The 24,211-nt window shown below is 34.4% G+C and overlaps 2 protein-coding genes across 2 annotated transcripts in view; both read right to left on the bottom strand.

Annotated features, from left to right (window-relative positions):
- The window catches only part of LOC123536672 (excitatory amino acid transporter 3-like), a 50,243-nt gene extending 37,481 nt beyond the window's left edge, over positions 1 to 12,762 (bottom strand). The window contains exons 1-2 of the mRNA XM_045320017.2: positions 12,483 to 12,762; positions 10,167 to 10,241 (exon numbers count right to left, since the gene is read on the bottom strand). Coding sequence (XP_045175952.2) covers positions 10,167 to 10,241; positions 12,483 to 12,639 — 232 coding nt within the window. The 5' untranslated portion in view covers positions 12,640 to 12,762. The remainder of the gene's footprint in view (positions 1 to 10,166; positions 10,242 to 12,482) is intronic.
- Positions 12,763 to 13,729: 967 nt separating this feature from the next.
- Positions 13,730 to 24,188, bottom strand: LOC123537245 (synaptic vesicle 2-related protein-like). Its single transcript, XM_045320897.2, has 3 exons — positions 23,636 to 24,188; positions 20,884 to 21,165; positions 13,730 to 20,247 (listed from the first exon to the last, which is right to left on the bottom strand). Exons 1-3 carry the CDS (start codon positions 24,186 to 24,188, stop codon positions 19,493 to 19,495), a joined length of 1,590 nt encoding a protein of 529 aa, XP_045176832.2. The 3' UTR covers positions 13,730 to 19,492.
- Positions 24,189 to 24,211: the final 23 nt, after the last annotated feature.

Genomic DNA, 24,211 nt, shown 5'->3' with positions numbered 1-24,211 from the left:
TAACCAAACGAAAACGGCTGTTCGTCTGTGCTTTTTTATGGACTGTTAATGCTCGAAGTTCTTTGATCTACCCACCCCTGCAGGGATATGGGATTCCTATGTCCAACTTATCCGACTCGTGATTTTTTGCCGGCGGACAAGTGCATTTTTCATTCTGTGTGTCCGCGGACAAGCATACTTTTTCAGGTATAAAATGAGAAAACATAAAATATCATTAACAGGCCTCCTAGTGAAACCTTTAAAACCTTTAAAAACCTTTAATTTCAGAGCAAACCTTTAAAACCTTTAAATCTTCTGAAAAAAAACCTTTAAAACGGCCAAATAGCCTGTAATTTTCACTCAAAACCTATATTTTTGTTCAGACTGCTTGCCATGCCAGTTTAAAGCAAGTAATGGTTGTACTACTGTATTTCTTCCCCCCTTTTAAGTGTTGTTATTAGGATACTGCTAGTATATCTTTCATCTTGAGTTTTTCAGAATGCTGTTGTGTTCACCAGACCACATACATGTAGATGTTTGCAGTAGTGTTTACCAGACCATGGGTGTTTTCAACGAGAATTCCAACAAAAATAGCCTTTATTTACTCTTTATTTTTTAATATTTTACACTAAAAGGCCTTTATTTCCATAGATTGGAGCCTTTATAAAACCCTTTATTTTTGTTCAGGCCTGCTAGGAGGCCTGCATTAAGATTGTGTGTTGCTTCAAGTGTATGGAGGTGATAAAGATAATGGGTTCTTTGACTAGGTCTCGCGCACACTGTAACTTGGTGACTATGATAAAATATCAGAGAAGATTTAGATTTTCCGACAAACACATGTAAATAAGCTCAACATAAGTAAAACAGCTGTAATAAAATGCAAATATGTTAAAGCACATTAAAGCAAATAAAGCATCTGGCTCAAAGTAGATAAGAAACAAATCACAAATTAGCACATACATGTTACAGCGCGTTAAAACAAAATAGCACATAGGTACTTGCAAATATAAGGAAAAAGTAATTTACCACATACATATTTAGCACTTTAAAGCAACATAAAAAAAAATATTAGCTGACACTACACAAAAATAAGAAGAGTCACATTTTACAACATGCATTTAAAAAAACAACATAAAAGAAGAAATCATATACATGCTAAAGGGAACAGAAGAACTACTTAAAGTAGCTGAAGAAAAATATTTGCATCATCAGCATATAGCATTCTGTAACTATTACTAAAAAAGGAAAACAAGGGTTACACACAGAGAACTAAAAGGACATTTAAAGACATCAGAAACGTAAACAACTTAAAAAAAAGTATTATGACAAGTTTGTAAGTAGAATTCCTACTGCTGAGACAATAAGTCACTGTCAAAGGAATATTTGAGCCAGTAGTCGGCCAAATTAAATTCAAAAGCACACAGAGATCGCAAGCATGACTAAAATAAGTCGGAACGTTTTAAAGAGTCTTCCTCTGAATTCATATGGCTTTGCGCCATTGCGTGGGCAGTGTTTCGGGCATGACCCCAAAAGATCCCGAACACTGCTTACGCGATTTCAGACTTTTATAAACGTTAAAAGGCAAATATTTCAACAGCTTATTTTTTACCACATTTATGTGATATGCTTTTCTATTTTATTGTCCTAAATAAAGACCTCGATCTCCAGTCTATTTGCGCTTTCATGAAGGTTTAATATTACAAATCAGAGCTAGTGAAATTTGACTATAGACAAGTGGATTTTTAAGTGTCCGTGAACAAATGAAAAATGTAAGGATACCCACACCCCTGTCCCATCAGTTCATGCATCGCTCCCCCAACCACACCACACACACACACACACACACACACACATACATGTAAACGTTACCAATCGGGGATGTAAGTTATAAACCTACTAAGTGGGAACTTCTTTATTACTGCACCTACAGTTTTCATATTTCTATCAACTCTTATTCTGATCATCTTTAAATTATCCGAGGCTTTAGATTAAAGCTATCTTCAATAGTTAAGCAATGAGATTTTTCACATTCAAAACGGGGCATTTTGTGTTTAAACCAACTGAGGTGAGTGTATAACAAACCGGGTGTTTGTGTATAGACGAAATGTGGAATTGTGTGTTTCAACAAAACGGGAAATTAGTGTAAAGACTAAATGAGGTACAAGTGTATAACTAAACGGGTGCATGTGTATAGTTGAAACGAGGAACTAGCTATTAAACTAATATATGCGGAATCACTTGTTGCATAACGTGTATATGAGTAAAGTCAATCGAGGAATTTGATTTGATTTGACGGGTTTAATGCTCGTTTTAGTATTCAGTTATGTCAGGCGGTCACTTTACTCAACAATAGTTCCTGGGAACATCCAGTAATAGTCTCCCATCCTCCGTAAGAAACTGACAGCTTTCTTACAAAAAGGAAAAATGGTCGGGAGCAGGACTCGAACCAATGCCCCTTAATCAGTGAGAGCTTATGGTGATTTTAAATCAGCGACCCTAACCACCCAATCACAGAGGCGGTCAGCAATCGGAGAAATTCTATATTCTGTTTGTAAGCGGTGCGTCAATCCTTTCAAAATTCAACTAAAGTTGCCTATGTCAAATGTTTACATTAAAATTACTGTTTTAAGAAGACATAAAACGATCGAAGAACAAGCCAGATACATGATGCAGAAACACAATATATCACAAAAAATGTATCTGGTTATATCAACTTTTTATTTCAATCAAAAGCATTACTTACAAAAGCGGTTGAACTTCGATATTAAGTGAATATTGTATACTATAGTCCCCACTTATATTTTAACTAAATTGCTAAGCAGACAATTTCTCCTTCAAAATCAAAGAACCGATTTACAGACGCAATATTGTGAACGAACATTCTACCCTTTGCAGAAGAATACTATTCGTTCCAAAGACAGTTATTACCGAATGTGATTGTAGGTACATTAAAATAGTATTAAGAATCAAAACATATAAGTGGTTCCTATAAGTGGTAGCCAGGGCATTCTTCATAGTACGCAGAGGTAATGCGTAGGGGTCTTGGTATCCTCACCATGATTTCTTTTCATCTGAGAACCACAAATGGTGCATTTTGGCGTGTATTTGAAGCTTAACATTGCACGAAAACCTTATTCGTTCTAAATCTTTTATATAAAATGTATTATTTTACTATTTTCGTGCTTTGTCATTTTGATCTCGCGCTTCGGGTATCGCCTTCCCATGACAAAGAAGCGTGAAAGACGAAGCACGAGATCACAACGGCGAAGTGCGAAACTATGAAAATTTCAGGCTTTAATATTAGCATTGGGCAGATTTCGTACCAAAAATACTGAATCATAAAACAAGTATATAAACGTAGCGGGATTGTTGATATAATATTATCTAAACGACATCTAAAACCAAGTATTACACTGAAATCTTGTTTTGATGATTTTTAAAAATGTTGTTTAAGGTCTTTCGAAATATCATACATACAGTTTAGTTACGTATTACGCATTGAAAATATTAAATCACCAATTATATAGAAGGAGCATATTTATCTCACTGTGAATTGATTGTCAAATACTGTAATATCGTATGCCTTGTACCGGTGTCAATAGCGTAATATTTAACTAGGTGTAATGAATGGATTTCTATTGAATTATATTTTCTATGGGATAATAGTTGATAATTTCATACACTTAAGTACAATTATAACATATTTCTATGATATCAAAGGCTGAGCGTGAAGCTATTATATCTTTTTTTTATTCCCTTCCATTAAACAAAATTTCTTAAAACGCAGTTTTGATCAGATTTAACCGTTAAAACAAAAACAAAATCTCGTTCAGATAACTGTATGCCATATCTATACTTATGCCTATCTAGAATCATCGTACAATAAAATAATTTCTGACATGTATATGAGCCTATATGCTTTGTTGAAACATTTTTACATCATATATTTCAACACATTGCGATTGCTGAACAAAATCAGCGCGAAAATAGCATGAAAATCCTGTGTTAATATAATTACATGAGTTAGGTACTATAATGTTATTAATCAAGCAATTTCATATTGGCCTTGTTATTTGTCCAAGGGTAGTCGTATTGGCCCGAGGCCGTAGGCCGAGGGCCAATACGACTGCCCGAGGACAAATAACTAGGCCAATATGAAATCGCTTGATTAATGATAATATTATTATTCAATTTTCAACTGTTGGCGGTAACAGTATAAGAACTCTGTGAGTTACCTTATGACAGCTATGCACGTTCAGGTGAAAAATCGTGTCATTCTTTGACAAGTTGTTTACAGTTTAGACGTATTTTAGAAATCATGATCATTTTCGCCAGTAAAACAGAATGAGTTGTATGTAGGTACTTGAGAATAATTTTGAAAGATACTTTTAATGCGACAAAATCAAGAGTAACTAGAACATACCTTATTTTTTGGAATTCCTATTTATTTTCTTTAGCGAGTACCATACCATTTGAACTGTGATAAAAACTGCTTTAAAAGTCGTTTCCTTTTAGGCTGCAAGCAACGAGACACAAAATTATACACATATGTGTTGATCAAGATAATACAACCAATCAAGCACATATTATATAGTCCCATGCCTCGTTTAATTCTTATCCGAAATTGTTTGCAGTTCACAACTGACACTCTTGTTCGCCAATTTATTCATCCACTTTCCAGCACTTGAATCGCTATTTATCATTGCACAAATAGTCCACACTATCAAAATGTCTGTTAAAGATAAGTCTCATCCTTTTAATTAATCTGAGTTTCCATATTTTCTTATTATTTTCCTTGACAACTGCTAGAATTTCTGACAGGAAACACTTGCATTTTACACAATACCGAATAAGCGAAAGTACCGTTGTAATCTCCGAAGACGTACATCCCGCTCAGTCATACTTGGTTATTAAATTCAAACATGTTGGATGACTTTTTTTTATCAAAATGTGAAAAAAAAATGTAATCTATTACTCTGATGTAAAACAAAATGGCGTCATTTAAAAATCAAACGGAAGTGGCTTCTCCGTATTGGCCCTCTCTTTTGAACCAATCAAAATGCTTGAATTCCGTATTGGCCCTGTTTTTTCGTATTGGCCCTGTTTTTCTCATATTGGCTCAGTTATGTTTTGTATTAGCTCTGTCTGTTTCATATGATGTTTGCACAATTGATCTAATACAGTGTGTAATATTGTAAGTTGAATAATAATGTATGATATAGGTTTTTTAATTTTCAGTATTTTAAACGTACTGGAGTCAGATCCTCTTATGCTTTTCTTTGATGTGTAGTAAATAATATGAATCAGGTAATGTACAAATGTTGTTGTTTTATTTTTCCAAATAATGAAACTGTATTAAAATTCTCTGGCTTTGCTGTATTAATTACTGTTGAATTTACATAGGTAATTGCATTATGAGCTGATCATATGAACATCTTTGGAGGTAATACTACATTTATTTTTTCAAATGCAGCACGGTAATTCAAAAGGAATTAGTATATTTCAGCACCGCGCTTGAAGTTTAAAGTTTACTTAGTTAAATGCGATGAATATACATAAAATGTATATATAAAATGTATATTTTGAGTAGTGTTCCTGTATATTATAATATTCTCAGTTTAACATTAATAAGATTATTATTAAGTTGAAAGTTTGTTAAATGCGATGAATATACATAAAATGTATAATATATAGAATATATATATTTTGAGTAGTGTTCCTGTATATTATAATATTCTCAGTTTCACATTAACATTGTCAAATCAAGTTATTAATATAGAAATAAAAGCGCATAACACAATAAGCCAGAAAAGATATGCGGTAACATAATAAATATATAATACTGTCTTATGAACGTTAAAAGATATTTAATTGGTAATAATATTGATGAATTAATCAACATAATCTTTTCACTCATGAGCTTATAATGATGAAAACATATGTAAAATTAGTGAATATATTTTAAACCTTTGTGTGTATGTACTACGAGTTGTATACAGGTAAACTGGGGAACTGCAGTAAATGGGGAAAGATACACAGTTGTAAAATTCTGTTTGTGTGTGAGATATGGGTATGACCAGAACCGGCGTACCGGGGAATAAATTTCTATCGCTCAGAATAAGCTCAAATTTCGAGAGATGACTAATTTGAAGGTCAGGAATAACGTGGTATTGTTAAAATGAACTGGGGAATTCCCCGGTCCGGGGCGTATCCCCAGTACGTTGGTGTGTATTCATACGAAATTACCCAGTTGGCAGCTTTTACGCACACGCACACGCACACGCACACGCACACACACACTTTTCTTCCTTATTTACCGTCTGAAAAATATCATATTTAATAATTTATCATAAATCTAATCCAATTTAAACAATATCAAAAATAGTCCATTAGCACCTCTATAAAAATCTCTTACACTATACGATATACAAGATTTGAAACAAACACAATTTTTCTGAAACAGTGTGTGTGTGTGCGTGTGAGAGAGAGAGAGATGGAGGGAGAGAGGGCTGGGGACTACAGAACTTCGAACATCGGTGGTATTAAATAATTTCTTATATAAATATAATAATTTTGACTTTTATACTGAGTTATTTTTTAGGGTTTATCCAGATTTTTCCAAACATTGCTATTTGCATAATGTCAAAATTGTGAAAAAATATTTGACTGTAGTGGGCATACATATAACATCTTGTAAAATTAATGACAAAGTTTGAAGACAATACCGCCTATAAAGTAATGTTTACAATAATCAGACCATGTACATGTCAACTCATTCATTTCTATAGAACACTAGTCAGTTAGGTGTTTATCCGTCACGCAATTTCGTGTAAGTTAAGTTTTTATCCATTCCTCATGTAAACTGAGTTCGGTTTTTATCAAATCAAAGTTAGGTTTTTATCCCTTTTCTCGCTGTCAGTAAATTTGAACATGTTTTATGTCAACATGTAGTGGGTTAACAACATAGGGTAAACGGGCCTATAAAACAATATATCTTTGCTTTCAAACAACAAAATAGTCGAGGCATCAAAAGCATAGAAGTATTTTTAAAGATTTTTTGTAAAAGTTTTCATTGAAAAAGTTGCCTTGTTCGTCGTTTTTCCACCTGAAACCACAAGGATTGATATATTTAACATGATACATTTTGAAATAAATATATACTTGATCAATGGAGATAGATATATCAACAGAAAATTCCTTTATACATCGTAATTACACAGAAAACAAAGTTGTATCGGCTTTACATCCGCCATGTTGGCACTGAGTTAGGGTCGCTGAACAGAGTTAAGATTATCCGGGTACATGGCGTGATCATTGTGCTTGCAAATATTATTCACATGGGTAGTGTTGAAATGCAGATAAAAAGCTGAAGTTGTGTTACTTAAATAGACCAGTGTCAACACGTTTGGATTTTACATTTAGTTATATAGTTCAAGGGATTCGTTTCCATGGTAGCTGTAATTTAACTCAAGAAATCACTATTGAGATTGTTACCTGACCTGACCTGACCTGTGTGTTTACATTTTCCTGCTGACTGCTCTGCTTTATCACATGACCAATGTCAGAGTTCAGATTTCAAATTTCAACTGTCAAATTTTCAAATTCTTGTTATTTTGCAAGCAAAATAACTCCTATGAGATATCTTTGTATACCTTTAATTTAATATCATTAAAAAGATTAGAACTTAGAGAATTGATGAGGGAAAATATATTTAATAATTTTCATTCTTAATTGAGTTATTTAGAAAAAAATATCAAAAACTGAAGGATGTCTGAATGGTTTTTGAATTTTCAATGATTGACATTTTGTGGGTGGAGCCATTCCTTTTATACTGAGCCCTGGGGTTTAAGTACCATATTATCAAAGACGAATGGTTGTTTAAAAATAGGTAAAATAAACAAGACAGTCATGATGACCATCAATTGCTCACCTGAGTAATATGAGCCACATGTTTCAAATGGCAAACTGATGCTAAAATATTAGAAAGTAGGTCAGTAGGTCACATTCATGGTCACTGAAAGTCAGTTTTAATATTGGTACGCAAAACTGTACATGTCATCCAAATTTCAAGGCTGTATCTCAAAAACCAAGAAAGTAGATCAGTAGGTCAAGGTCACAGTAAGGTAATACGTAGTCACTTGGGTACATCAGATAAATGTAATTAAACAGTCTAGGAAATATGATCCGATATTTTCTTAAATATATTTTCCTATATAACTCATATAACAAGTGGCCACCAAGGTTGGGCCTCTTTTCACCCCAGGGGAATAATTTGAACAATCCTGTTAGAGGTCTACTAGGCAATGATACATACCAAATATCAAAGGCCTAGGCCTTGAACTTTCAGACAAGAAGATTTTATTTTTTCCCTATATAAGTCTATGTTAAACTTGGGACCCCCGGGGCAGGGCCTTTTTTCACCCTAGGGTAACAATTTGAACAATTTTGGTAGAGGACCACAAGGCAATGCAACACACCAAATATCAAAAGCCTAGGCCTGGCAGTTTCAGACAAGAAGATTTTTAAAAGTTTTTTCCTACATAAGTCTAAGTAAAACTTGTGACCCCCGGGGCGGGGCCTCTTTTCACCCAAGGCTAATAATTTGAACAATTTTGGTAGAGGACCACAAGGCAATGCTACACACCAAATATCAAAGGTCTAGGTCTTGTGGTTTTAGACAAGAAGATTTTTAAAGTTTTTTCCTATATAAGTCTAAGTAAAACTTGTGACCCCCGGGGCGGGGCCTCTTTTCACCCCAGGGGCACAATTTGAAAAAAATTGATAGAGGACCATAAGATGATGTCACATGCCAAATATCAAGCTTCTACGTCTAGCGGTTTTGGACAAGAAGATTTTTAAAGTTTTTCCTTTCAATTGCCATGGCAACCAGAGTTCTGCATGGAATTGAATTCTTTGAATAATTTTGAAAGGGGACCCCCAAGGATCATTTCCGTGAAGTTTGGTGTAATTCTGCCCAGTGGTTTTGAAGAAGAAGTTTTTTTTAGAAAATGTTGATGGACACACCACACACGACGCACGACGGACATTGAGCGGTCACAAAAGCTCACCATGAGCCTTTGGCTCAGGTGAGCGAAAAACAAATGCTCAGAATTACGTCCTTTCAAGAGAAAAGCTATTAAGTTTGCGAGGTAACGTCATGAAGTCAATAACGCCATTTTAAGGCAACAATGTTTTGTAGCGTTTCTGCCGTAATTCATTTATTATTCCTGCATTATTAAACAATTAAACATCAGAGAAAGAATGCTGGGTTTCATTTATCCGGGTAGCATTAAACTGGACGTCAAGCGGCAATCTGACGTCATAATTGACGCCAATATACTATCTTTCCTGTCCACGCGCCAACCCAGAGCTCGAATTTCAAACATGTTGCAGCAGACTGTCAGCAGATTCAAATGTAAGTATTAAACCTGACCCTATTTAACGATGTTGTCTTTATCATAGTTTGCTTTTATATTCAAGTGAAGAATTTCCGCTTACGAAGCAAAATACTTCTAAATATAAAAAAAAAATAAATGAGAAAGAAAAGAAGTTGATGTCACGGGGATTTTCCTGTGAACTCTTCGTGCACCGTTCACCATAAATATTTATCCAAACACATTACATGCATACATTGAACCAGTTTTCCCAAATATGGTGGCGAAACAACACGATTTACATCCAAATATGGTGACTATTAAAAAGTGGACAATAATTCACAAAAAATATATACATTAATTGTCATCCATGTTAAAAGATAAAAAAGGTTGATAGATGGTCGGATAAAATGCCCTTAACACATTCCATGTTAGTTAATGTACAAAGCTATTTGAACTGGAAAAAAGATACAGAAAATTTATAACTACGAATTTAAATAAAACACTTTCAATTCAAAGAAGAAATTAGGGGTTTAAAAGTGTCCTTGTTCATTTAACTTGAATTAAGTTACTTTAATGCGTTGAACGTGATTATTGTGCTGTCGGGTTGTCGTTTTGTCTTTTCCCACTTTATTTTGTACTCCTTTATAGTATGCCACAAGGTATCATAAATAGAATACATTTTCTACCAAAGTCTGTGTTCCGACCCCGTGTTTTGTTCACAGGTGATAACCAAAAATAAAAAAAAAAAGATTATCTAGTCGATAGCCAGACTATTTGTACCAGTATATCGTATTTTACTGTAGACCCTACCTGTGATAACAGTAGAGATGATTAAAGGTAAAATCATCATCTTCAGCATTCTCATGTACATCTCTCCAGGTAATCCTGAAATATTAAGTAGTAAATACATGTAGCACTATACCAGCTTATCTTAAACTATTCAAAGTACTTTTATAAATTAAAAAAAAAACAGCTTATATTGTCCAGTATTTCATAAACTATTAAAAGTACTTTTATAAATTAAAAAAAAATCAACATGTACTTTAAAACGTATCAAACTTTCAAGAAATTAACTCATTTTACTACCAATCACAGTTTTAAGAAGTTATAAAATACACATAAACGTTTTAAAAAAACGATGCAATACCACTTATACGTATACAAAGGTGTACATTTCGATTAACAGACGGACAAACAAATTTACGCAACTGGCGAATTCGGTTGACGTTAAACAGAGTGGGTAGGACATAGAGTATTCATCGGTAGTCTAAGCGAAAAAAAATGTTTTCGTTGCAAAATGGCGAATGTTTGTTGACATGTTCCCAGAAACCATAGGTGATATGAAGGGGCAAAACGAGATGACATTCAGTGTGTCCTAGTTAAGTGCGGACAACTGGACATGCAGGAAATTGTTCGTTTTTATCCGGAACTACATGTACTAAATTATTAGTATATAGGATACTGATCTAGAAATTTTTACAAGCTGCTTCATCAAACATGTTTGCTTATATACCATCAGCATAATTATCTATATGAAAGATACTCGATCATTGATTTTATAAGACACTTTCAAATCAAAACTAGTACAGTGCTGTTTCTTTACAGAAAAAAAAACAACAACACCGAAGTAACAATATGCTCGGATAGGAAGATTATATGATAAAAATATAAAAACAATTTTAAAAGTTTTAGTCAGGTTAAATTCCCGTGTCATCATGTATTATACCTAAAGCAGCATGGACCAATGTACAGACCAAGAGCGTTTATAAATAATAGGTCAGCAACAAAACTGACCAGGTAGTGAATGTGGTCCGCGAGGTTAACAGTTTAAATATCAACATGTCTGCCTCATTAAGTATTTTTAAAATATTTAGTTGGCCACTTAAATTTAATTGTAAGAGGGTCACCAAAAGGAACATTGTGTAAAACTACTTTGAAGTCGGGCCAGCGGTTTCAAGAGACTTTTACGTTTTCAATAAAGCCGTGTAGAGAAAACTAGGCACATGTTTTTTTTTTGTTTTTTTTTCACAAATCGACATGGCTAAAAAGAATTTAGCAGAGGGTCAAACAGGGGACATTTCAGTGAATTATTTTGATATCGGTCCAATAAAACATCAGCATAGCCATATAGAGAAAACTTGTCCCGTCCCCTTACAACTATGTCAATATGGCTTGGAAGAATCTGGGAGAGGGTTATCTAAAGAACACTGTGGAAATAATTCCCACCTAACATCAGCTTTTCCCTCCGATTGCCATGACAACAAGAATTCTAAAAGGATGACCTAGATTTGAGGAAACACGAAACCGGACCATTCAAGCAATGTTCCTGTGAAATATGGTTGACATTTCCCTTGTGAATTAGGAGATGTTCTTGAATGTAATTCTGGACGGACGGACGGATCCCAAAAGATCATAAACATAAAAGGTCACCACGAGCACTTCGTGCTCACGTGAGCTAAAATAAAAAAAAACAGAAATTTATAAAATACTTTAAGGCGCGATGGTAGCTTATATCATACGTAAAACTAGACATGGTTTTCAAAGCAATCTTAACAGTTTTTACAATAAAAGAACATCAACGATGTGTAAGCCCTATACCAATATCAAGGATAACTACGTCACGCGATCATTTTCTAGTGATCAAGAATAAAATTATTGTTCCGAAACCTGTATTACCCATCATCGTGTGTTTAGTTAATTAACTGTCATTTTTGAAGTCAGTTTGCATTCATTTACCAAAATATTCATCGTATGCATATACATAATTGTATACTAGTATTTCCGAGGTTCAAGTTCCGGTCAATTTATCTAGTGCTCGCAACTTTACCTTGAAACTAATAGACTAGCTTCTATTCTGATAACATAGTACATTCGTTTTGTTTACAAGCAAAATATACTTGAACGTTATCAACTAAAAGTCACGTAAAAAATTCCTTCCCTTGAAATACCCCTTATATAAATAAAGTTTAAATTAAAAGTAATGACTGATAAAAATGATCAGCTGCATGTATAAGTAATTCAGTTTCCTACTTATTTTGCATCGACACGCGACACGAATCAGTTAAAATAATGCAGCACTTGTACAAATAAAGTATTAAACGTAGTTAAGCAAAGAAAGTAACTCACCAATCCACATGACGGCGTCAGTCGACGGATTTGCTTCCCGGATCCCGAGACCCAGGACCAGTCCTAATATTACTCCGGCAACAGTAAAAATTACTAAAAGATTATTTTTTACGACTCTGATAAATGCATCTTTCAAAGGTGTGCCTTGTTTTCCCATTATTATTTCTTGTTTTAATCTTTTGAGTTTATTACGGACGTATGTGTTTTATAAATCCGGTAAAATCACCGCACTTGTTTGTTTGAACAATATTGCACGCGCACAAGAATACAACTGACAGTTACATTCATAGCGAACATAGGAAATTTACTGGTTCTACAGTAACCTTAACCTTTTGTACGTTTGAACTTTCGCAGTTTTCAACAATAATATATTCTCTTATGTGCGTGTGTATACGCAATAAACGTTCTTTTAATATATGAAATTTTATTGTTTATTAAAGTGTGACACCATACATAAAGTTGTGTTTTACATAATTATGCTAATAGATCTACATACCGTTAAAATAATAGGCGCGCGCTTGTCAGTAAAATGGAATTGGTATAAATTGTCAAAATTCATTATTATGGGATATGATGCTGACCTATTTCTTGTGAAAATACTCCCAGACTGCACCAAAAACGTTCTAGGAAACGAAAATTTTTAGGGGGAGCATGCCCCCGAACCCCCCTAGAATGCTTGCATACACATTCTCCAAGGCCTACCTACGCCCCTGGCTCTGACACAAACATTTGTATGGCTGCATTAGTTTTGGTCCTAGACCAAAAAGGGACAAACTACAATTCAGGGCTTTCATCTGAATAACTTGTGAAAAGTTTCAATCAGTATCTGTTTTGTCTTAACTTAGTAGGTTATCTGCAATGGTTAAAATCGCAGTATGGTACTCTTTAACCAGAAACGTTAGGAAGGGATACAACTCTGGAAATACTGCGGGTAGAATTACGCATCTTGTCAAACTAACGTACATTGCCACTATGAGCAAATACAACAAGTTTCAACTGAATATTGTTGCGAGCTGGTAACGCTCGCAGTGACAGATGTGTGGTTCTACTAAATCACACAGTCCGGCACATTTACTGTCAGAACATCAGACAGTCAGACAGACGGGCAACGCTAAAACTGGCTAAAACTTTGACAGAGTGTCAAATGAAAAACGGACTCACGGACGGACACAGAACACCACAAATGACTCCGCAGCTATGGGTGAAATAAATATAAGGGCTAAACTCAAGAAAATAAGAAAGAGCTCTAACGGTTTATGAAATTTATTAATGGTAAGATACTTGACTAGATCTAGAAAAATACCGAAATTGAACAATGTCGGCAACAAACAACTATTCAAAGCAACAATAGCATTATTCAAATATCAAGTGAGGTGTCGGTGGCTTACTAAATACAAGAATTAAGAATCCTATAAATCACTGGTATTTTATCTACGATAAAATTAAGAAAACTGCAGAATGTTTCCGAAAAATTACCAAACGAGATTCAGAAAGCTAAACCTTAAGAATTAACAAAGTATTTCTATTAATGCTTTAAAATTATTATGTTAAATATAACGTATTATTACCAAATAAATGCTAAGGTATTTTATAATGGATTTATAGTGCTGAAACGAATTTCTACAGAAAGCTATGCTCAAGATTTTACTGGCTGCGGAGTGCTGTCAAACAGTAAACACCGCCTTATATACGGGTACTTCAAACAAAATCAACAGTGTTTGAGATAGTTCAAGAAAAACTAACAAAGGGGCGCAAAAGTATTTCAAACAGTTCCGACACCTCAAACAGCAGTAGAAAAGACGTACATGTGCACGGCTTAATAGCAGTAAAAAGATAATATCTCTGCGAACAATCATCATATAAATATAAAAGTACAATATAAGGAGTGGTAGTTGAATGTGCGCTAAAATATACGAATAAATAATAAAAGTTTTCGTCAAACAGTATAGACAGGAACCCCCTACTAGAAAAATGTACTAGATCTAGGAAACTTGATGACGTAAATAATAACTACTTGCACGTGTATGACGTCACGCCTAAACAGCATACAATATGGTGGACGACACAATAAACTGAAGTGTTTTAACATGGAAAAACTGGATAATTAAGGCTTAAAATATGGATTTTGTAGTCAGTAAGTGAATCTTTTATAGAAAAATACATAAGCCGATGAGTTACTAAATATTTGACACTAAAATATCGCATATGTATTGCAAAACACCGAAGAGCACGTGTGTTGTGAAAACGAAAGTAGGATTGATTTACCGGCGCACTACAATATCTGAAGTAATGAAAAGAATATTGAATTTTACTCAAAAACTTTACTCGAAGTTTCTAAGATATAGAAGGGGCATAACTGCGGAAATATTGTCTCGTCACATTTAAGTACATTGTCGCTATGAGCAAGCACAACAAGTATCAACTGAATATCTTAAGTAATGAAGAAAACATGGACTTTATAACAAGAGCTGTCTGATGACAACGCGCTCGACTATTTGAATCCCTTCCACTAAAGCTGTAGCGTACATACAAAAACTTTAGCAAAATTTTCTAAAATGAAATGAGGGCATATTTTTTCCAAAATGTAAGCCGGAATTTTGAAACTTGCCATTTCATATCATAATACTAAAGATATTTGGAATCTGAAAATATTTTGTTCTGTAGTTCGTGAAAATGAATGCCCACATGCTGAACTTTCACAAAATTTCTATGTTAAAAAGGGGCATAACTTTGACAAAATAGAAGCTATAGTTAAGTAACTTGTCCTCGGCGGTCATCTAATGATTTTGAAGGCACGTCTGAAGTTTGAAAGCGTTTGGCCTAGCTGTTGTTGAGAAACCTGCTTACATGCCAAACTTTTGTGATATGGACGCGGACGAAAGGGTGGTTACAAAAATTTCAAATAGTCGAGCTAAAAACTTTAACCAAAATGTCTAAGTTATAAAGAGGCATAACCCTGGAAATAGTGCACGTATGATTACGCATCTTATTAAACTAAAATATACATTGTCACTTTGGGCAAGAACAGCAAGTTTCTATCGAATATTAAGTAATGAAGAAGATATCGGACTTCATAAAAGAACACTTTAACCAATGCGAACGCGGACACCGGGACTTGTGCAATATCCTTCCTTGTTGTAGTCTTAGAATAAGCGAGCGTAAATCTTTGTCAAATGCTTTGGCACTGATGTACTTTGGGATGCCGTTCTTTGTGACGTTCATTTAGGGAAGTCAACGCATTTCACCTAATATATCTATGTAAAATGTCTAAATTGTGTACCATTTCTACATATGTAGTGTACAAGCGCGCAATATATGTGCCCTGCACAAACCTGAATAATTGTTATAAAATATGTGTATTTTATGTGTATGTATATTTGTTTTCAGAACAACCGCATTTTGTTGCTATAGCAACTGCATTTTCAGATGTAGTAACGAAATTAAACGGTCTGCATATTCTCCATTACTCTATTTATTTTATTGCAAAACAATGCCTTATATTTAAAAGTATCGTAGGATCCACGTATTGTGACTGACGGAAGGGTGTATACTGACGGGCAGAGAATATGTGACATCATGACGTGTATATTCTACATGTTGCAGCGGTCTTGTATCTATGTCTTCTGTCTATGATTCTATGGAAACGCAAGTACCCTGTTTAAAAACACATTAAATTAATAAATTAAAGTATCACTGGCTAGTCGTAAAAACAAATTTCACTCGATACTCTGCTTCATAAGATACACAAACTTAACAGCAATAAGGTTTTTTTTTAATTAAATTTCTGCGATTTGCTTTTGCCACTGGGTGTCATGCTATAAGTTAAAACCAGGTTTGGTGCAAATCAAACGCTTTCTTTTTCAGTTCTCGTAATGCGATGAACTACTTGGCAAAACCATACGACATGTCTGAGAGGATTTTCAGACAAAGTTTGGACAAGATCTATATATATAGCGACAGGGGAAGGTGTATGACCCCTTTAGAAATTTGGAAATGCTGAGGATCAAACAAAGTAAAAATGAGCCAGTGGTCAGACAGTTCCGCTTGAACTGACAAAAAAGCTCTCAGATAGAAAAGCATATGTAACGAGTCTTTTCTATTTCATATACATAAACCATTAAGGTGACGTATAAGGTTTTATGAAATTATATTCGCTAAACTCCTCAAAGGTTTGTATCTAGAAAGTATATAACCTAATACATTCTGGGAAAGGTCTTTAAAATCTCCAAACGGACAAAACAAGAATGATCATAGTTTTATAGTCCACTGAAGCAAATAAAATGATTCGTCCATCATCATTTTTTGAAGGACCAAGACCAACTAGAGCAGCTCCGAGAAAACTCCATGCAAGAAAGCTACTATCTTGTTCTGAGAGATTGCAATGAGGTGTTAGGAAAATATTGGGGAAGATGTTGTCGTGATGCACTTTTCAGCTAAATGGCTTTCAATGACAGGAATGTAATGCAAGCTTTATAATTTAATGTAAATCTTATGATTACATTGTATCACTAAACAAAATAAATACAATGATATAAAACATCTTACAACAAAATATTATGCTAAAATCTACGTATGTGCAAGTATTGGACTTCTCATATGTGGTGATAAAAAGAACTTCACCGGTAAAGTTAAAGTTCCACAATGCTTTTATTTTTATGTCATAGACAGTGCAGTAGACTAGCTCCTAGACTATGATATATCTTTTTTACATTTTTATGATTAAATGTAGTGAACTGAGCCATGTCCAATATCATGATAATTTCAACATCATTCCCCTGTGAAAATCTCTAAAATAGACTAGCTTTTGTCTCTATAAAACTGAATTCATTGAAAAAAAGGAAATTGTAGAAATATATTTATTATCAGTCTAGTGGCTAGTCTAACAGTGCAGAGCTATCCATGTAGAGAATATGCATATTACATGGTAAGAAAAATGCTACTTTCAATATTACACATGAATTTGCATAGTTACAGTCCTAAAGTGAGGTTAATGAATGATAATGGTTTCTGTAATACCTCCTAATATGTTAATCAGTGTTCATACCTTTTACAAATATTTGCGGAAAAACTTAAATTAATAAGAAATTAGTACATTTTATATTTAGAACAAAGCATGTGGCTGCCACGTTATAAACAAAGGCATTATGACCCTATTGTCTTGAACCAATTATATTCCCTGTCTTAAATGTTAGCGCTATTATTTTGCTTAAGATTAATTTTGACAAAAGATATGTTTTAATGTAAAAATAATTCAAAACTAAAGTAACATTAACGGCGATTAATACCTCAAGACGACGCTATGAAAGGAAAGGGATGCAGGGAAAGTAAAATGTTGTGACCATAACCTTTGACCTCAAGTGTGACCTTGACCCTGGACCTAGTAACCTGGGTTTTGCACTCTGCACGCCGACTGGAGGAGGTTAACTGATGCTAATTTCATAAAATTCATTAAAAGTGTTTTAGACGATATGGAATGGACACCTTGAAATAGTGACACGGGTCATATTCTCTGTAAATCGTCTTGATGAAGTAAACAACTGATGCTGGTTTTATGAAAATCAAGACGTTTAGACGATACGGAGTCGACACGAGGTTAAGCTACCTGATCTTTGACCTTCAAGTGTGACCTTAACCTTGGACTTGTGACCAGAGTTGCGTGCTCTGTAAGTCGCCTTGGTGAGGTAAGTAATTGATGCTAGTCTTATTAAAAGCTTTCCAACATTTTACAAGATGCACATGGACCTACACATTCTATTTGGTCATATGATTGCAAATAGGTATTTTAGAGTTTTTTTCTTTACGCGCAAATGTGTGGCTTTCACATAGAAATCCAAACTATGAAAATTGACCTGAGGGCCAATAATTTGTCAGTCTAATAAAAAATTAAGCACACGACATTATCTTTTTTTATTGGTATAATTTCTTCCGGATAAGTGATGTTTTCAAACAATATGATTTAATAAAGTTCTACATTGTATTCAAACGTGCAGAATTACAGTTCAAGTAAGTTACATTACAGGAACTAAAACTACAAGTTTTGTTGCATTCTATATCTGTAACATTTGGGTGAACTATTTCTAAATTACAATATCTATTAAATATAAGCTAGGAGAAGAACGCAATAAGACTTGTCTTTCGTTCTATTCCTTTCCATCAACAATACTTGAAATGTTAGTATGTAAATATAAGTATGTTTATTCTTGGGAATAGATATGTTTAAACCAAATAGTGTAAGAGAATCGCTGTTTTGCAAGTACCCTGTTTTGTAAGTCTCATTTTGGTTTAACAAAACAAAAAAAACATTCGTGAGCATTAACACAAACCCTGATTTTGTGTATTCACACATACCCTAAATTTACTTCCGAGACCAGAATAAGCCTGATTTTTTTTTTTAATTTTGTCTAAATTGAAAACATGAAATATTTATTTTCCTAAAAACAAAGGTATAGGTCAAGCTTTTCTGATGTTTATAAGGAGTCACTAAATATTTACCAAGGTCAAAGGGAAATTTCCGCTGTCGTCCTTGATTTAAATAATGCACTGACCTTAGATCATGTTTGAAAAGAACTGTTCAAGCAAGATTCTATCAATTTCAATTCAGTAATACGTTTGTGGTTGAAATACAAACTTTGAATAAGTAAAAATTCTTTGGTAACATGACTGATACTACTTCTTATAAACAACCCACTCCTCCAACCACATGAAAAACAAACCATCTAGATATAAAACTGAAACGTGATTGTAACATTTGAAAATCTGTAATGCACGAGTACGTGGTACTTCTGCTGAATACTTATACACGAATGCCCTGTGAAAAACAATGGGACTATAAAAATATCTGGACTAATACCTTGCAGGGAGACCCTGTTTCAAAATAATTTAAAATAAATTGAACAAGACGTTCGTAAATCTCGGATATGGCTAAGAGAACACAATAACAACGCTGACTTAAGTCGCTTATGTTTGGGCAAAATAGTTACAACTAGGCTGTTATACAGACAAAATGTACATCATAACATTGGAGAAGCGTCTGTTACATCGCAATTATTCCCTACATCTCCATTTCCGATACTGCCGTTTTGGACAACTGGCGTAGTCACTGCTGCTTGTGAGATCATGTCCGCTTGGGTAGTCTGCTTCGTGTCGTTCAGCGACCGTCCCGCAGTTTCAGAGGTGAGGCCAAAGGTGAAGAGAAATTGTAACGAGAAAAATCCGGCGGCAACTGTCGGATACAACCACGTGATATTTGTGGACAGGACAGACGCTCCAATGAACGCTGTGATAATACCAGGAAATGCTATCACCATGTACATGGAGGCTATGGCAATACTTCTGCTGTCGGTAGGATATAGCTCGGGTGTATATGTGTTGAGTATTGAATAAATTGGTACCATAAAGAAATATACCAATACAACAAATACTGTTTTAGCTATAGGTACATTAATAAATGCAAATAAAAGAAGTCCTATGGCTGTAGAAAACGAGAATAACCTCAAGCACCGTACCCTGCCGAGTTTCCTATGTTCTATAAATACCATAGTTAAACATAGACCTGGTATTTCTCCAATGTAAACGGCAAACATGTTGAAATATGGGTCTATATCTATGGACCCTAGGTATTCTGGCAGATACATTGTAACGCCCCAAAAACCCATTGATTGAAAAAACCAAACCAACATTGAAAATACGGTCCTTCCACGTAGTTTCTTAGAAAACAGATCCTGTACTCTTCCGCGCTCGGGACTCGGTGGACACACAATATCCCCTGAAAATCATTGAAATAAGTGTTAAACTTAGATATTGTATTCGGCCGCTACTGGTATTTACAGCTAAAATCAGTATGCTCTAAAATGTTGCCAATCAGAACCTAGATGGCTGAACTACGAAAATAAGCTTTATGACATCATGTTATGGAACATTTTCATCATGATTATTATAACTAAATATGCATACTTCTAGCAGCGTTTAAAACTTACTGGCATAACAAGAATAACGAACAAAAATGCCAGTACTAAACTCTTCGTCACTTCTAATACGCGATAACTCAGTTCCAGCTTTATAAAACAAATTAACATTCTTAAAGAATCTACTTCTTCATAGCTTGAAATATTGTGGCATAGGCTACTCCTACAACGAGTCCGTGGGATACAAATGTAGCTTTAGTCATATTATATCCATTCACATAATATTAATGGTATATTGTATTAAGGTGAAAGTGATCGTTTTAATTTTGATCAAGATTATTTTTACATGTTCACTGTTGCCATGTATATATGATGTATATGTACCACATATGGGCGTATGCCCTTCTAGTTGAATGAAATAAAACTTGAAACTTGAAACTAAGGTGTATATAAGTGTTGACAGTACATATTGTACATGTACATATATAAAACAATACCTTCCGGTAAATTGGTATTATTTTGTTTGGCTATTTCTTTCAATACTTCCAGTCCTCGGTGTCTCTGCCCACTGATGTACAGGTATCGTGGAGACTCAAACTTGAACCATAGTCTGTATGCCAGAACAATACAAGAGGGAACTGCACATGCGCCAACAAACCATCGCCATCCGAACCTAGGTAAGATGACCCAAGCAAGACCTGCGGAGCACAGTGCGCCAAAAGCACCACACAGAGTGATGACAACCATAGTACATCCCCGATTCTTCTTTGGTAAAAATTCTGAAATACGAAAAGGCCAACCTCAGCATGCTATATATATATGATTGTATAAGTTTCCATTTTTAAATAAACATGGCCTTACGTGACAAAGTATGCACCTATCTGTGACATGAACATCAAACGTTTCAAGATATATTCAATGTCAGCCGAGATAAAATTACAGGCCTTGATCTTACTTTGACTAAAATTCAGCTTTAAACTGGTGTACTTTGAGCTCATTTTTCTAACTATCGAAATCTATAAAATACACTGGCTTGTTTGTAGCTGTAAATGAAAATTACAACATGGAGACCCAGGACGTTCAAAGCTTTCATTTCTGAAATCGTATATAGAAACGCTCCAACTTCCAAACCAAATCCAGTTCATGCATTTCTCCATTCTAGACTCTTCCACGCGTTTTGTATTGCTAAGACAGACCAGTGGAACAGACTATTCTCCATTCAAGGATGCATACAGACTTGCAACTCCAGTGTTTGTCGGTTCCAAAACTGGTCCAAAGAGCTATTCAGCCACTGTTGACACTGTATACATGTAAACTGTTGGTAACTCAGTAAAATGTTCATGTACATACATAGTTCGGAAATAATTAGCTGTATTTATATTACACTGATGAAATATCAGCTTAAGCAATATTGAATTATAATTCGTAATACTCCACAATCTTTTTTATGTTTTGAGAGGTATTCTAGCATAAAACTGCTTTTCAGTTTGTCTTTTCTGGGGAGGGGAGACAGGGGGAAAGAGGTTAACAGAAGAGTAAACGTGTGTGTTAACTGTGAGTTTCTCACGCTCAGACGCTGGCAACACATTTTTTTTAAATGGATATTTCTTTTTAGCTTTTTACACGTTTTATACCAGAACAGCGTTTCGTGTTATAACATCTGCAGACTCCTTTGGGACACGCTGCCGGGCTCATTGGGATTCTGCAGATGTTATAACATGAAAAAGACGCGTTATCCTTACGTAGTAGTCGGATCTGGAGATAAACTGCAAAACCCGCTGTTGAATGTACAATTATGTCGTAAATGCAGTTTTCAATGGAAATTTTATTTTTATTGAAACCTGCCAAGCTTGAAATATCAATATGGATACCATTTAAACAGATATCGAATATCTGATTTGGCATATGATCAGAGATATTTGAGGACAAAGACAGCGTATTTATCTTCTCTGAATCTGACTGTCAAAACAAGAAATTTATTCGGTCACAATTATGATAAATATGCGACACAAACTGCAAATGTATATGAGAAAATCACAATGCAGTGACATTTTACGAATTGTAACTAGGTTTCTGTACCTTTTGTGTGGAATCTATTTGTCAACAAAAATATGTTATATTTGACGTGAGTGACATTGTTCATAGTTCCGAGACCGATAAATGTGGTTTCCGTTTTCCCTTATTTATTTCCAAACACATTTCCAATTTGTTATTGGTAGTCTATTCAATAATTAATCCACAAGTTTTGTTTATTTCTGTCTGTTATTTTACAGGCACACATTTAGAACTATTTACACGCCACTTATTGTTCTGAACTTATTTGTATCTTTCATTTCGTCTCATAATATTTGGAATTAAAGTTATCATTAGGACCTATCAAATGTTTACTATATAATCAAGTTGATCTATAGTGGACGCAACTTGACCCCGATGGTTGACCTTTGTATTATGATACATAATGAGACACAACCTATTATTGAAAAGGAGTGTACGTAAAACACGAGCTGCACGAGAAAAAGGAAATGTTAATTTATGTAAATAAAAATTGGTGTATTTGAAAGTTTTAATTGATCAAATGTAAGTATATTTACTTTGATACTGCAATGTATACAAACTTATTCAATATAAATATACATGGCTGCCCTAAGCACCCTTGATTACTATAATGAAATAATCGATATGAATAATCAGCCCAAGGTCAACCATCGCGGTCAAGTTGCGTCTACTATAGCATTAATTAGATGAATTTAGCAAGGATGTCGTGACAACATAATTATTCTAAGGGAAGTCAGTCCATATAACTACGGCTCTAAACCCATACTAACCAACTCCGGAAAGTTGGAAATTTCTTTAAACTTGACAGTTTCGCAGTCATTTTCTACACAGAACAAGCAAATTATATATTGTATCATTCAGTCAAATTGCCGACAACGTTTTTTTCTTCATGAAACTGAAATTTCAAACTTTTTCCCATGAACTGATTGACACTTGAATTATACAGTGGTGTATTATATAAACGATTTTTACGAAACGAAACTTACATATGTTTTCAATTAATTAGTTTAAACAGTAGGCCCTATTTTATTGATATATCATGTACATAAATCATATACATACAATCAAATTTACAATCAAAATAGTGAAAATTAAGGATATGAAAACATGTTGCAAGCTTAAATTGAATGCTAATACTTAGCTCATTTCCTTCATTTCAATCGATTAATTGACTAAGGCTTAAATAATACTAACCCAAAAGAAGGACAAAGTCTACAGTTTCTATTCCTGAGGTTCCAAAAGAAACGAATGCTCTTAGTATCACAAACGTCCAAAAATATGGAGCAAATGCCGACGAAATGCCAAAGACTGCAACTGAAATCAAGGCAGCTAGCAATGGCCTCTGTCTTCCAAATTTGTCGCTGACTGAACCAAACGTGAAACTGCTAATCAAACTGATGATTCCACAACAAAATGGTAACAATGGAAATATCATATCATCTAAATTCCATTCTGATTTTATCGGTTTGCTTAGAAAAACTATCAACATCATTTCTGCACATGCTGAGAAATAAGCCCCACATGTGAGAATCAACATTTTAAAATGAAATTTTCCAAATTTAAGTGTTGATAATACATCGTCCAAAAGTATTTCCTTTCGTACTGGTGTCAGTGGCAATTCTTCTTCACGAATATCCATTGTTAATAGTAGATTTAAGTGAAAATTTACATAAATTATTTTAAGTGTTGCATATGCATGGTCTGACCTTTTCCATGCCGGTTTGTTTACGTCCGAGGTCAAGGTCATGATATGGTTCCTCGCTTTTAATA

Source organism: Mercenaria mercenaria, chromosome 17 (genome assembly GCF_021730395.1).
Source record: "Mercenaria mercenaria strain notata chromosome 17, MADL_Memer_1, whole genome shotgun sequence".
Taxonomy (NCBI): Eukaryota; Metazoa; Mollusca; class Bivalvia; order Venerida; family Veneridae; genus Mercenaria; species Mercenaria mercenaria.
The sequence above is the reverse complement of the archived record's forward strand: the minus strand, read 5'-3'. Positions and strand labels throughout refer to the sequence as shown.